A 14,416-nucleotide genomic window follows, 5' to 3' on the forward strand; every position below is an offset into this window, starting at 1 on the left:
TGCCAGAGAGTCCATTTTGTTACTGATACTCCAAGTTGCTCAGCCTCTCTCATACCAGTCCACTTTAAGGAAGTGATTTAAATGCGTAATTTAAAATAAATAGATATTTATAAGCTTACTTTTTAGTTTTTCTTGGGGGCTGGGATATGTGCATTTGAACTGTGTGCATACATGTGTGTTTTGCTGTGCTGCTCTCCTCACTAGAACCGCTTTTAATGGACCTCCTGCCATCATGTCAGTCGGGCTTTCTTAGCACAGGAGGGAGCTGAACCATGCAATTAACTTCATGGAGACCCGTCTGTCTGTTCAGAGCTCTGGCAGAGGGGGGGTCCCTAATTACTTACCAGCATCACAGCTTGTCGAGTGACATGTTGGAGAGTTAAAAGGGCCTGTGAAGCTCTAGTAGCTCCTTGCACCAAAGCAGGGAGAGGGCTCTTCCCAGGCTTGCTTTTGAAAGGAGACACACAGTTGTGCGGTCTTCGGAGCTGGAGATGCTCGGTGGTGCTTTCCAGCCAACAGGAAGTTCTAGCAGCCGCTGATGGCTAATTTAAGCAGCCGCTTTTTAAAGACACAGCGTCAAGTGCCGTCCCTTCTGTGTATGCAAGCGGATGCTGCTCTGGTGCTGTTGCAGTGGCACAGTGTTTTAGGGTGGCAGTGGGTGTCCCACAGGGCTCTTGGGTGTATGGGAGTGGCTTCCTTTGGCATGAGCTCACTCAGCTGGTGTGTGGATGACCAGCAGTTCGCAGATTAAGTGGTGTTTCTGCCTCCTTTGCAGTCCTGGGAACGCTTCGGGATCATCGTCTGGGTCTCAGGGCACAGCCTGCAAGAGGCACTGGAAGTGGATTGGTACCTGGTCATGCCCGGTGGAAGGAGGGGACCCAGCCGGCAGCAGCTAAGCCGTTCAGCTTTGCCTTCTCTCCAGACGCTCGTTGGTGGGAGCTGCGGAAACGGTACTGGTTTGAGAAACAGGTGAGGACAAAGGTAGGGTTGTTGAGACACTTGAGGCTAGGATACTGCTAAAAGCCAGGAGCCTTGATCTGCTCCGAACTCTGCATGGGAGTGCGGCTTCGTGGTTTGTATTGGTTTAACCCTGGCTGGCAGCCAGGTGCCCACACAGCTGCACTATCACTCCCCCTTTTCTGCTAGACAGGGGGAGAAAATATAACGAAGGGCTCATGGTTTGAGATAAGCACAGGGAGGTCACCCACATCTACCATCCTGGACAAAACAGACTCGATTTTGGGGAAATTAGTTAAGTTTATTAAAGAACAAATCAGAGAAGAGTAATGAGAAGTAAAATAGATCTTAAAAAAAAAAAGAAAATAACACCTTCCCCCCTTCCTTCTTCCCGGGCTTAACATCAGTCCCAATTTGTCCACCTCCTCACCCCAACCGGCGCAGGGGGACAGGGAATGGGGGTTGCGGTTAGTTCATCTGATGTTGTCTCCACCAATCCTTCCTCTGGGGGAGGACTCTTCACTCTTCCCCTGGGCCTTTGTGGGGTCCCTTTCACTTGAGATGATCTTTACGTGCTTTCTCCAACATGAATCCTCTCATGAGAGACAGTTCTTGACAAACTGCCCCAACATGAGTCTCTTCATGGGGACTCTCCACAGTCCTTCAGGGGGAAACTGCTTCAGCGCAAGTCCCCCCGTGTTGTCACAAAAGTCCCACTAGCCAACCTGCTCCAGCGTGGGCTTCTCTCACCACAGGCTACATGCTCTGGCAGCGACCTGCTCCAGCGTGGGCTTCCCACGGGACTACAGCCCCCTTCAGGCATCCACCTGCTCCGGCGTGGGGTCCTCCATGGGCCACAGGTGGACATCTACACCCGGTCACCTCCATGGGCTGCAGTGAGACAGCCCGCTTCACCGTGGTCTTCACCAAGACCTGGGGGATTCTCTGCTCTGGCACCTGGAGCACATCCTTCCCCCGCTTCTTCACTGACCTTGGTGTCTCCACATATTCTCACTCCTGTGTCTCTCTGCCAGTTGTTGTGTGGCGAAGTTCTTTTTTCCCATGTTTCTTAAACATGTTATCACAGAGTTGTTCCTCTCCTATCATTTTACTGACAGGCTCAGCCTTGGCCAGCAGCGGGTCCGTCTTCGGAGCCAGCTGGCATTGGCTCTGTCAGACTTAGGGGAAACTTCTAGCAGCTTCTTGCAGAAGCCACCCCTACAGCCCCTCCATCACTGAAATCCGGCCAGGCAAACCCAATACGTGGTTAAAGCAAGGAACTGGGAGATGGGAACCTCAAGCCCTCTGTTGTGGCATTAGGATATGGTCCATCCAAGAGGGAATATGCCCTGCATGCTAGACCTCTTCCAGCTTCTCTTCCCAGCTCAGTGGTGGCATGTGCTTCCCTCTACAGCCTTTCTCTTGACTTTATGCATTAAAGTCAGCCCCATGGGGAGGACTGTGGAAGTGGTCTCAGTCACCATTCACTGTGGTCACAATGACCAGGGCTGGAAATTGCATGGTACTTGGTTTGTCTTTCTCTGCAGCAGCTCGCAGAGCAGTGAGTCCTAGCAGATGATGAGTCCTTGTCTCTCTCTTGTTTGCTTGCCTGCAGTGCCACAGGGAGTTAGCGTGTTAGAGCTCAGCTGTAAGCCCCCTTCCTGCATGACAGAAAGGCAGGTCAGGAGGATGCCTGTATTCTGTTTTAGCCCTACTGGCTGCGGATGAAACTAATTCTCTCAGTTGGCAAAGCTTGGCTCCATTTTCTAGGGAAGTTGGGGGCTGAAAAAGGAACATGTAGTGACACTTAGATCTCCACATTTGGCATAAAGATTAAAAGGGCCCAGCATTACTTCCTTCCATTCAGAAATTAGCAGACCAGAGAAGCTATCTGCTGCATGTTGAGGCCTTGATCTACTTGGTATAAGTTCATCCTTGCAGAATAGAGAGATCCAGACCGTTTAGCTTGGCCTTTAAAGAGTTCTCATCTGGGACAGAGGGATGGATGGATGGCATAGTCTTGGATTCTTGAGGAACAAGTGACTGTTGAGACCATGGAGTCAGTGTCCCAAGGCCCTGGAGGAGCATTGCTTATCCTGGTTTCAGTCAGGCTCAGCATAGTTTATGTCTGAACATCCCCGATCGGTTCAGTCTGCCAGAGCTTTTCGTTGTCCCAGCCTCCTCTGAAGGCTAGGAAAGAGGGAAGTGTGAGAACACTTGAGAGGTCAGCCTCTAGGAAGTGGCTGAACTTCTCTGTTCCATTTTTAGTTACCTCTCTTTTTAAGAGAGGAACTGTGAGCAGAAGGATGTTGGGCACTTTGCTATGCTGGAGAAGGAGGCTGGATGCTACTGTGATGTCCCAGTGATGGGTGGAAGGAGCCAAAGTTAAGTGCTCAGTCTGGCACAGAGTCCTCAATGATTTTTGCTTGGAGTTGCTCCCTCACCATGTACCTCTGTTCCTCCATCTACAAGGGCATGTCACAGCACCTCTGGCAGACCAGTCTGTTGTCTAGAGAAAATGCTGGATGGGGGTTTTTGTCTGAGCTAAGAAGACGATGAAGCTCACCCCACTGGTCTTGTGCCAGAAATACAAATGCAAGACTGCTGCCATCTCTCCTCTAGCAATACCCGGTCCCAAATGCACAACCACAAGCACTCCCTGACCTGGAAAATGGTAAAGATGATGTAGAAAGTTTACCAAGTGTATGATACTTGTCTGCTTCAGGAATGGTAGCGCCATCAGCCTCTCTGCACCTCCGATCACAGCGCTGATTACTCCAGAGCCTGTACGTCACTGCCGGATCCCTGAGCTGCCGTTGGATGGGAGCCTTCTCTTTGAATTCCTGTTCTTCATCTACCTACTGGTAGCCCTCTTCATTCAGTACATCAATATCTACAAGACTGTTTGGTGGTACCCGTACAATCACCCTGCTTCCTGCACCTCACTGGTGAGTTCCCCAGCAAATGCCGTCGTTCACGTTTTGTCATTACTCAGCTGCTTTCTGTGCTGCTTCAGTCCAGGAATCGCCATGCATTTGACATAAGGGGGTGAAGGGAAGTTCACATGCACACTCATCAGCCGGGGCCACGTCATCCCCCATTTTACATGGGAGAAAAATACATGGAAGGTGAGAGGAAGAGGTGTCAGCAGGGCTCCTTCAGTGGAAATTTCTTGCAGAAATTTCCTGTGTGGCCTAGCTAGTCTCTAGGGTTTGAAATGGAGTTGAGACCCCAGGAGCCTGCTGTGGGTGCCCCCGTCCCAGTAGAAACAACAGCGCCTGAGAGAAGGGAGACAATGGAAGTTTTCATGAGGATCTCACAGCAGGTCAGCAGCAGAGGAGGTTGTCAGGTCCTTATGTAAACTTTACAATCTCCTCCATTTCAGTCTTCTTCCTGGCCCAATAAGCTGTACAACGTGGCAGTGACCTGTACGTGAGTCGGCAAACCTCATCTGAGTGAAACTAGCCTCTGAAGTGGTCCTCCAGCTTATACTGTGTCCTTGCTGCTTGGAAGTATGAGGTGGTTCCTTAGTTATCTGTACCGACAGGTGGGGCTGGTGTTCCAGTCACGCAGCTATTAGTTTCAAGTTCAGCTGTGCTATGCTGGACACAGCTTGCTTTGAAGAAAAAGCATTGTTTTAGGCTTCCTACCTGAAAGGATTTAATGTCATACGTTTGTTCCCATTAGAAGTCAAGCATTTTTGTTTACCCAAAATGTCCTTGAAGTCCCAGACAGCAGTATTCAAAGTCTGCTAACTGTTGTACCCAGCAGACATTTGATGGCTTCACTGAAAAATCATAAGGGCTCCAAGAGCTCTATCTAACTTAATACAGCCAGAGTCAACATAAGTTTCCAGTAGGAATCTATGGCCCACAAAGATGAGATTTCTTGGATTAACTTAATTATGAAGGAGCGCTAGTCACTAATGGCCCATTTCTGAGACCAAGAGCTAAAGTGAGCTGATGTGCTCACTCTGGACTCCAGCTCAGCTGCCCTTGCTCTGGTTGCTCAGTAGCTTTTCCCAGGAGAACTTGCAGGGAAGTAGGATCCTGGTCCTACATCTCCCTTTGACCTCAGAAATACTTGCCCGAAGGGTGGGTTTGTTTTGGTTTGTTTTCAGTGGAAATTTTTCTAGGGCAAGAAACTTCCATGAGGGGTAAACATTCTGGAGACATTTCTGTGTTTCTCTCTCATCCCTAACAGAGAGGCTTGAGGAATGCTTACACGAGGTCCTAACGCTCTCTCAGCACACAGCTTTCCAGTCCCACCCCGGCTGGGTAATTTCAGAGTCCCTAGTGAAGACCTTTTCTTTTTCCTCCTTCAGAATTTTCACCTCATTGACTACCACCTGGCGGCATTCATCACAGTGATGCTGGCACGGAGGCTGGTGTGGGCCCTCATCTCTGAGGTAACATTCCCACTGTTCCTTCTCCTGCCTACAGTTCTGACTGCAGAGCATGACCATCCATGACCTGAAAAAGTTCTGCAAGTTGGATAGATGGAGGGTTTCTTTCCCCCAGAACATCTGAGTGTGAAGGACTAATATTTTGGGGGTGCCCTTCTGCTTTGGAGTTTTCTCCTCAGCCCATTCACGTCCTGCAGTATTGGGTAACTTTGTTGCCTCTGCAGCTGGAAGGAGATGAAATTGTCCCACTTGTTGCTTTCTCCCTGAAGGTGCAACACTGTACCTCACTATCTCGTGCCAGAGAAATGGCTGAGAGAATTGCAAGTTACCTAGCAGAAAGGCAAATAGAGAGGTTAGCTGAGAGTTGAAGAAGAGGAGTTTAGAGGGAAAAGATCAGGAGGAGGATGTCTGAGTACACTAAAGTGAAATACAAATGGCTAGCAGAACTGCTTTTCCAGTCCTGGCTGCTCAATAACTCTTTGGTCATGTCATCACGGATTTTGAGACCCTCTCTGTGTTTGTGAGAGCAGAACCAAGCCAAATACATATCTGAGCAAGGTCATTTTGAGGCAAATGGAAGTTCTCTCCACTGAAATGGTTAATACAACTCCAGGCTAAGCAATATGTTTAAAAAAAATATTTAAAGGAACAGTTATTTCAAGTTGAATAGTTGGCTGGAGAAGATGGGATCTCTGAAGTTCTTTTCTCATCTCTGATTCCTGCCATTTTCATTTATGCTCACATCCTCTGTAAAAATTCCCAGACTGAAATTTCTGCATTGAAAGCTTCCATGTAAGTTCTTGTACCTCCCACCTACTAGCTCTAACACTTCAGAATTTTTTTATACTTCAGTTGCTTTCTCCCCTCTGGAGACTGGAATAAGCTTTCCCGCTATTCTTTTGTCTTCCCACTAGACTTCCCCTCATCCAGTAGAGATGAGTGGTAGAAATCTAGTTTTGGGGTTTCCGAGGTGCACAATCTTCTCTTCCCTCACTTGAGAACTGTGATGTTCCAGTTCTTTAGTAAAACAAAGGCTGAGACCTGACCCTTCTAAAGGAAACCGCAAGACAAAATGTGGTTCAGACTACCCTGAGCAATAAGGGACTTGAGCAAAAATACTTTCTACTTTACAGCTCTGAATCTTTCTTTTTTTTAAAGGCCTTATTTTAGTCACGCCCTACAACTTGTGTTTATTTGAATCTTTTCAATTCTATCAATCATTAATAAAATCAAAGGCATTCACCTTTGTAAGAGAGTGAGTCTCCTACTTCTGTGAGGAAGAGGGCAACCATCCCTCTTGCAGTGCCTCCTAGCACCCCTCTCTCTGCTCCTCCTCCGCAGGCAACCGCTGAGCTCACGTCCTAGTACTGGTATTATAGGGCTGCTGAGTATTTCTTCTCTGTTTGCAGGCCTCTCAGGTGGGTGCGACATCAGTGATTCACTACATGGTGCGCCTGGTGCTGCTCACCTTCTGTGGATGGGTGCTCTGCTGGACTTTGGTCAACCTCTTCTGCAGCCATTCCGTTCTTAACCTTCTCTTCCTGGGCTACCCGTGAGTGACAACCACTCTGTACTTCTGGGCAGGGGGAACAGAGCTGTGTGGGGGTGCCACGAGCCACCACTGGCAGCAGAGCCCTCGGCTGTAATCTGTCTCCTCAGCTTACGATTAAAGGGGAAGGAGGAATGGCTGCGGGATTGACGTGAGGAGGTGGCACTGAGCTGACGAAGCAAATTGCCTCAATACGCTGTTTGTGTGAGGGGCCTTTGCCATGACTGAAGACTGAACCATTTACATCAGTGGTTCCAGAAATGGGATAGTAAGAGGCTTCTCTGCACAGTTCTTGAAGCTGCAGCCTCTGCCCTTCTGTGGGGGAGAAGAGTTGGCCACAGGCTTCTGGAGTGAGGGTTCCTATGCAGTGTCCCCCTCGTAAGGACCAACATCTGTGGAGATGGTGCCCCCTGCTTCATGTTGGGATGGCTGTCATTTGAGTCCTTTCTTTCTTTCTTTCCCTGCAGGTTTGGTGTCTACGTTCCTCTGTGCTGCTTCCACCAGGATAGCAGAGCGCAGCCCTTGCCTGCAGACTGTGGTTATTTGGACCAGATGGTGGATGATGGGGCTTCAGCTGTCAGCAGCCTGGTCAAACCCAAAGATTTCCTCTCGCTTCTGTGGGAATCCCTGAGAGAACAGTTCAATAATCCTACGTCCATCCCCACCCACAGCTGCCCCCTCTCCCCAGATCTCATCCGCAATGAGGTGGAGTGCTTAAAAGCAGACTTCAACCGCAGGATCAAGGAAGTTCTCTTCAATTCTCTCTTCAGTGCCTACTACGTGGCGTTCCTGCCACTGTGTTTTGTGAAGGTAGCTCCTGTTTGGCTCTCTTTGTGCCCCTGCCCATCGTCTCCTTCTGAATGTTGTGTGAATTACTGCCAGGCCAGATTCCTGGTTAATTCCCCTTTTCTCTGTCTCCCCTTCGGCAGCCCGGATAGCGGAGCATGGCTGCATCCGGAGTGCACTAGTACTGCTCCTGGTTGGCGGATAGGTATTGCCATAAATGTGATGCACCTCTAGTCCCATCACCCCACGTACTAACTCCCCTTCTCCCGCCCCCTGTCCTAGGCAGATGGATAGTTGTGTTCTTCGTAGAAAAGGAAACGTGTGGTTACCTGTCTCAGATCCAACATCCTGGCTTCCAAGTGCTTGGATCAGAGGCTTTAGTGGTCAGCCTTTTAGAAAACAGAGCCAACTAGGATGCTTGGCAAGCTAAACCCAAGAACCTCTTATCAGTGTGGGGGCTGTATTGTTTCATCTCTTGTTTTTCTAACCTGAATGAGCTCCAGTTGGTGTAGTGAAACGGGCAGGGCTCCACAATCCATGTAGCAGTCATGGTGCAGTTGGTGCTCCTGGGGCAGTTCTGTGGCAAGCAAACCCCCTTGTTATCTGTTGCTGGAGAAGGAGATGCACCAGCTGCAGCATCATCCCCCCGCCCTTTTTCCTTCAGGTCAAGGAGAAGGGAGTCTTGAGTGTTCCCTAAGCTGTAACCCTCCGCAACCACTGGTCCAAAAGCGCATGCCTGTAATGTGTGGTGTGGGTCTGCTGGATGCACACGCAGTACGTCCCTTGTCATTCCTTCCTCTGTTTTTTTGACAGTGGTGCCAAATTCTTGTCCGGTCTCTTTGCAGAGCACTCAGTACTACGACATGCGCTGGTCCTGTGAGCACCTCATCATGGTGTGGATCAATGCCTTTGTCATGCTTACCACTCAGCTGCTGCCTCCCAAGTACTGTGACCTGCTCCACAGATCAGCTGCCCACCTTGGCAAGTGGCAGAAACTAGAGCATGGTTCCTACAGCAATGCTCCACAGCATATGTGAGTGTGGGGATGAGGAGGGGTTGGCATGCCCAGCAAGGGGCCAGGAAGGTGTTCCAGTAGATAAGCAAGTATCAGCATTGCTTATCTACTGAGGACACTTCATTCCTCGTGCAACTCTGCCGGTCTTTGCGGTTCTTAGAAACAGAACTGTCTGCTCTAGAGAGCTGTCTGAGGCTCCCCTGGTCAGTTCTGGCTCTTCCCCAGAAACGATTGCTAAGATTCTTCTTGGACACCGGAGAAGTAGCTTGGACAGAGTGTGGTCCTCTCCAAGGCAGTGGGCTAGGTTCTTGCACTGAGAGCTGTTTGTTCACATTACTCATTCTGAGTCCACCTGGTGGGCCTGTGATCACCCCTCTGTACTTCTCTGCTGGGAACTGGGACGCTTGGCCTCATGGCAGAGGCTTTGGTGTTTTCCAAGATGCAGTCCATTCCTGTGAAGCCACGTTGCTAATGCTCTGGCATTCTTTCCCCACAGCTGGTCAGAAAACACAATATGGCCTCAAGGAGTACTGGTGCGACGTAGCCGATGTCTGTACAAAGCAGTTGGGCCTTACAACGTAGCAGTGCCTTCAGATGTGTCCCACGCCCGCTTTTACGCAAGTATCTCTTCTCTCGCTCAGTGAGTTAGGATGGTGGGAGGGAAGAGAGGCTCCAACCTAGCTGCAGCTGAGCGGCTTGCACAGTGCAGCGCAACCGCAAAATCCCCCTTTGTAGCAGAAAGTCTTCCCCATTGCAATGACAGTGATGTCTGGGCAAGATGGAAGCCACAGCTGCCTCGTTAGGGCTTTCTCCTCACACTGATGCAGCTCTCCCATCAGGCAGTGGCATATTCCTTAAGAGGGTTCTAATTAACATCTTCCAGAGAAATGGGAAAGTATGTCAGCTAGCCAAGTGGTTATTTCACCTGTCCTCCCCTCCTCAAGCAAAGTGACACTTCCACACACCTCGTTTCGTATGCTGCTTTCCCGCCAAGTACAGGCGTTTCATCTGACCAGCACCACGGTTGCTGGCTCAGTGGTGCCCAGCAACGTTACGTACGTACGTACCTCTCCCCACTTCAACAAGTTACAGAAATCTGTCCTTTTTAACTGTTTTAAGTCCCTTTGCCACCGTCCGTTACGGCTGCTCAACCTGCTGATTCTCATCGAAGGCAGCGTGGTCTGCTACCAGCTCTACTCGCTGCTGCGCTCAGAGAAGTGGAACCATACCCTCTCCATGGCCCTCATCCTTTTCTGCAATTACTACGTCTTATTTAAGCTCCTCCGGGACCGGATAGTATTAGGCAGGGCATACTCCTACCCACTTAACAACTATGGACTGAAGGCACACTAGTCAGAAGAAAAAGAAAAAAAATATTTTCGTACAGTTCTATTTTTTTCTTGCGGCGTTTATAAATATTTAAAATATTTTATATTTTGTATACTATTGTTTTTGTGGGGTGGGAAGGGAACCAGTGGCAATTAAATGTCGCTTTATAAACAAGGTGTTATTTTATATATATAAAAAAAAAAAAACCCGTGTGTATATACCGTATATCTATACCCATACATATATCTATGTGAAGCAACAGGATTGTGTGTGTGGTCACTGTGTCTGCTTTGCTCACACAACTGCCTTGCTACTGCATTCTGTGGGGATAGACCTGCTGTTAATTAGGAACCGGTCTGCTGCAGAACTTGAATAAGCCAACAGACAGGGGAAGAAAGGAAACACAGGGGCCTTTCACCAGGATGAGTCAAGTTTATCTTGGTCAACTCAGTACCCGGGAAGTTTTGCACTGGAAAATGTGCACAGATGCGATACCAGTTTAGGAAAAGGGAGGAAGCGGTGTATAGAAAGACAAAGTTAGTGTCAAGCCAGTAAAAGCTCTCAGTTCTTCCTTCTTGATGCTGTTAGCAGGATGCAAATATCGTTTTAAAAAAAGAACAAGCTCCTTTTCATTTGAGCTTCTCTCTGTCCTCCTAGTAACTTGAGCTCCCTCATTCTACCCAGAGAATGAACTAAATATTGAAATTACAGTTTCAGGGTAGTGTATAATTTGGGAAATGTTAAATAAATAGCTTCATCTAGCAGTACAGTAATTGATTATTTTAAACATCCATCTCTAATCCCCTGAGTAATAGCATTAAATTAGGCAACATTCAGCCAGTTCCTTAAAGCAATAATGCTCCTGGCAGAAATTTAGTCTTCTCCAACACTTACCAACTCCCTTATTGCTGTACAATGCATTTCAGTAGTGTTTCACTTTAAGGTATGTTGGTAGTTTTAAATAACTTATTAATAATAATAGAAGAAATATTTTGCTTTTAAACTGTTCTTCATAAAGCTGTACTAGAATCTAGTGAAAAAAGCTGTAATATCACATAAAGGAATTGAAGATCAAAGACAGTATCAAACATATAATTAATTTAAATGTGAATGCTGGTGATAACTGATAGTTGTAGTTGATGCTTTAAATTGTGTGATTAAGGAGACAACAATGCAGTGTTCTTCCACCTAGATGCCATCTCAGTCTTAATCTTAGCCATTCGTAAAGTGCTAGCTCTATTTAAAGAGTGGATATGTAGGGGAAGGGAAAAAAAAACAAAACCAACCACCCCAAACTGTATGGAATTTGGAAGAAGCTGCAACTACTTTCCATCCGTTCTTTCCTTCCAAGCCAAGAATACAGTGATCCTGGCTGTAGGCCAGCTTCTCCAGCAGCCTGATCACAAGCCCACGGGGAATACTATGTTCAGCACTGGCACCCCCAACATAAGGAGGACCTGGACCTGCTCAAGCAGGTCCAGAGGAGGGCCACAAAGATGATCAGGGAGCTGCAGCACCTCCCCTGTGAGGACAGGCTGAGTTGGGGTTGTTCAGCCTGGAGAAGGCTCCAGGGAGACCTTGCAGCAGCCTTCATTCAGGTACCTGAAGGGGGCCTACAGGAAAGTTGGGGAGGGGCTCTTTAGCAGGGAGTGCCATGATAGGATGAAGGGGTAACGGTTAAAAACTGAAAGAGGGTAGGTTTAGACTAGATATTAGGAAGAAGTTCTTTTCTGTGAGGATGGCAAGACACTGGAGATACAGGTTGCCCAGAGAAGCTGTGGATGCCCCCTCCCTGGGGCTGTTCAAGGCCAGGCTGGATGGGGCTTGGAGCAACCTGGGCTAGTGGGAGGTGTCCCTGCCCATGGCAGGGCAGTTGGAACTAGATGATCTTTAAGGTCCCTTCCAACTTAAGCCATTCTCTGATTCTACACTACCTGATGAGGTAGGCAACAGGAGATGCCTTGAGTATTAACCCACAGCGACTCCAAAACAAACATAAATGCTGAGCTTTACTTAGTCCGAGGCCTTTTCTTACCTTCCATGTGGCCCTAGTGCTGCTGGTGGGACACAGGTACTTTGGAGTTTACAGCCTGGGGCCTTTCAACAAAACGCAGAGCTATGGCTTAGAGCCTCTTCTTGTACAAGCACCGTCTTCTCTAGCTTTTCCTCCTGTAATGTCATGCTTTATGTAGCATAGCCTCATCTTTAATTTATGTGTTAATTCTACCTTGATTACTTCAGGAAGTGCATCTGGGATGAGAAGGGGCTGACATCTTATCTAAAGCAGGCTCCAGGCACCTTTCTTGCACCCAGCCTCAACTCTTGGAATCCTAAAACAGTTTGGGTTGGAAGCAACCTTTAAAGGTCATCAAGTCTAATCCCCCTGCAGTGAGCAGGGAAATCTTTAACTAGATCAGAGTCCCACACCCGACTTGACTTTTCATGGTTTCAGGAATGGGGCATCTACCACCTCTCTGGGCAACCTGTTCCAGTGTTTCACCACCTTCAGCGTAAAAATTTTCTCCTTATATCTAGTCTAAATCGACACTCTTGTCCAAATGAGCCTTACTTAGAAGTCTGTCCCCATCTTTGTTATAAGCCCCCTTTAGGTATTGAAAGGCTGCAATAAGGTCTCTCTGAGCTCTTTTAGTACTTTAGTAGCATTTCTTACTTTCACTATCACTTACTTAGTACTTCACAGCATTGCCAGGTATTTTTTTCCATTTGGAAACCAAATTAATAGGCTTATACTTAAGAAACCAGTGAGACGAAAGAGGCTCTCTCCAAGGCTTAGCTTGGGAAACAGATGTGCAGCAGAAAGCCAGAACCCTGCACCAGGGCTTTCGGTCACAGAGTTGGTGAGGGTTCATGCTCTGCTTTCTCCTCCCCTTGAACATAAGGCTGAAGGTCAGTGGGACCGCTCCTGCGGTGAGCGCACCCACACTTTGTGCGTCGGTTAGACTCGGCTTACACTGTTTGCAGGGACAGAAGCTATGGAAGTGTCACTGTGCTACGGGCTTTCCATTTGGCTCTGAGGGACTAAGTGAGGAGCCACAACATACACTAGGCAACTGCAGGTGCGTTACAATCCTTCTCATTCCAAGGGAGCTAGGCATCATCTCTTAAGGAAAGCTGCCTCTTTCTCTCAAAGTGGTATCTCTGTTATATCCTGGAGGAGGAGTAGTTTTGGGAGGAGGTTTAAGGTCTAGGGATTGTACCTTTCTGTGCACAGTACGATGAAATGCCCACACACAGTCCTGTAGATGCAACTCTCTTCCCTCTTTAGACAGAGCTCCTACACGGAAAGAAGTTGCAGAAGATGCAGCTTCCCCTGTTGGCAAAAACATGGCGAGGAACCAGCTAGCACATCTGGTCTCACCACTATAAACTGGGCCATTCAGTTACAAACAGGGAGTAGAAGTCATATCTGCTCAGCATCAGTGCCTTCTTAGATCTGGGTTCCTTCCCATTCCTCATATGGGCCTGGTACTAAGCCTTATTCAGGTAAACATTTGAAAACAAGTCCACTCTAATACTTGGTCAGGTCAGGCTAGGAAAACGAGACTTAATTCCCATCTTGGTGACTCCATCATGCAAGGATGTCATAATAAATTGATGGTTTTTTGGTCTGGTTACGAAACTGCTCTAGCTTCAGCCCAATCCTCAGAAGAACAGCTTCATCCCACCATTTTGCCATGACCTGGGAGAAGATGAAAGAGACAGAGAGGGGGAAAAGAAAAAAAAAAAGTAGCATCATCATATACAGATGTTCTTGAAAACCCTGCTGAAAATAACTAATGTTTTGGACCCCAAATAGCACCAAAAGGAGACAGGGTTTTCCCTTTTACCCCAGCAAATATGGTGTCAGTGCAATAGGTATAAAGGCAGACTTAATTAAAAAACATTGACCTTTCATTTACATGAGACTCATTTCAAGAGGGAAAAGAGCAAGGAAGGACTTAAATTTAAGTTACAGAACTGAGAAATAAGGAAAGGGTAGTGACAAATAGTGGATACTGATGCAAGGAGACGGGGAGACAGAGAAATCTATCTCCCAGATGCCTGAAAAGTCCTTCTGCCATTCAGGAGTGAGTTACTCCAAGGCAAGTCTCTTCATCCACAAGTTAAAACTTTATTGCCGGTACCTGCAACTCCTCGGGTGTGCTGTGTGGAACAGCAGGGACCTGGTTATAGTGGTTCAGGATGAAGCCAGCCGGGGTTTTTGTGACCCAGCACACACAAATTGCTAATACTTGCCTGGAAGCCAATAGGAAGCCCAGCAGTAGAATATCCAATGGGGACCACGAGGCCTGGAATTCCAGTGAGGTTTCCAAGCTGCATGAACCTGGGGGGGAAGTTGTCGTCAGCATTCCTG

The 14,416-nt window shown here is 47.9% G+C and overlaps 2 protein-coding genes across 2 annotated transcripts in view; one reads left to right on the forward strand and one right to left on the reverse strand.

The window, feature by feature from the left end:
* The first annotated feature begins 856 nt into the window (after nucleotides 1-856).
* On the forward strand, nucleotides 857-10,067 carry TMEM39A (transmembrane protein 39A). Its single transcript, XM_009878435.1, has 8 exons — nucleotides 857-969; nucleotides 3,683-3,905; nucleotides 5,282-5,365; nucleotides 6,772-6,914; nucleotides 7,379-7,721; nucleotides 8,543-8,730; nucleotides 9,209-9,329; nucleotides 9,832-10,067. Exons 1-8 carry the CDS (start codon nucleotides 857-859, stop codon nucleotides 10,063-10,065), a joined length of 1,449 nt encoding a protein of 482 aa, XP_009876737.1. The 3' UTR covers nucleotides 10,066-10,067.
* A 3,563-nt stretch (nucleotides 10,068-13,630) lies between these two features.
* The window catches only part of LOC104280701 (fatty acid amide hydrolase-like), a gene marked incomplete at its 5' end in the record, with an annotated part of 13,657 nt that continues 12,871 nt past the window's right edge, over nucleotides 13,631-14,416 (reverse strand). The window contains 2 exons of the mRNA XM_009878436.1: nucleotides 13,631-13,741; nucleotides 14,299-14,386. Coding sequence (XP_009876738.1) covers nucleotides 13,631-13,741; nucleotides 14,299-14,386 — 199 coding nt within the window. The remainder of the gene's footprint in view (nucleotides 13,742-14,298; nucleotides 14,387-14,416) is intronic.

The sequence above is a fragment of the Apaloderma vittatum genome, unplaced genomic scaffold (genome assembly GCF_000703405.1).
Source record: "Apaloderma vittatum isolate BGI_N311 unplaced genomic scaffold, ASM70340v1 scaffold9931, whole genome shotgun sequence".
NCBI classification, from domain to species: domain Eukaryota; kingdom Metazoa; phylum Chordata; class Aves; order Trogoniformes; family Trogonidae; genus Apaloderma; species Apaloderma vittatum.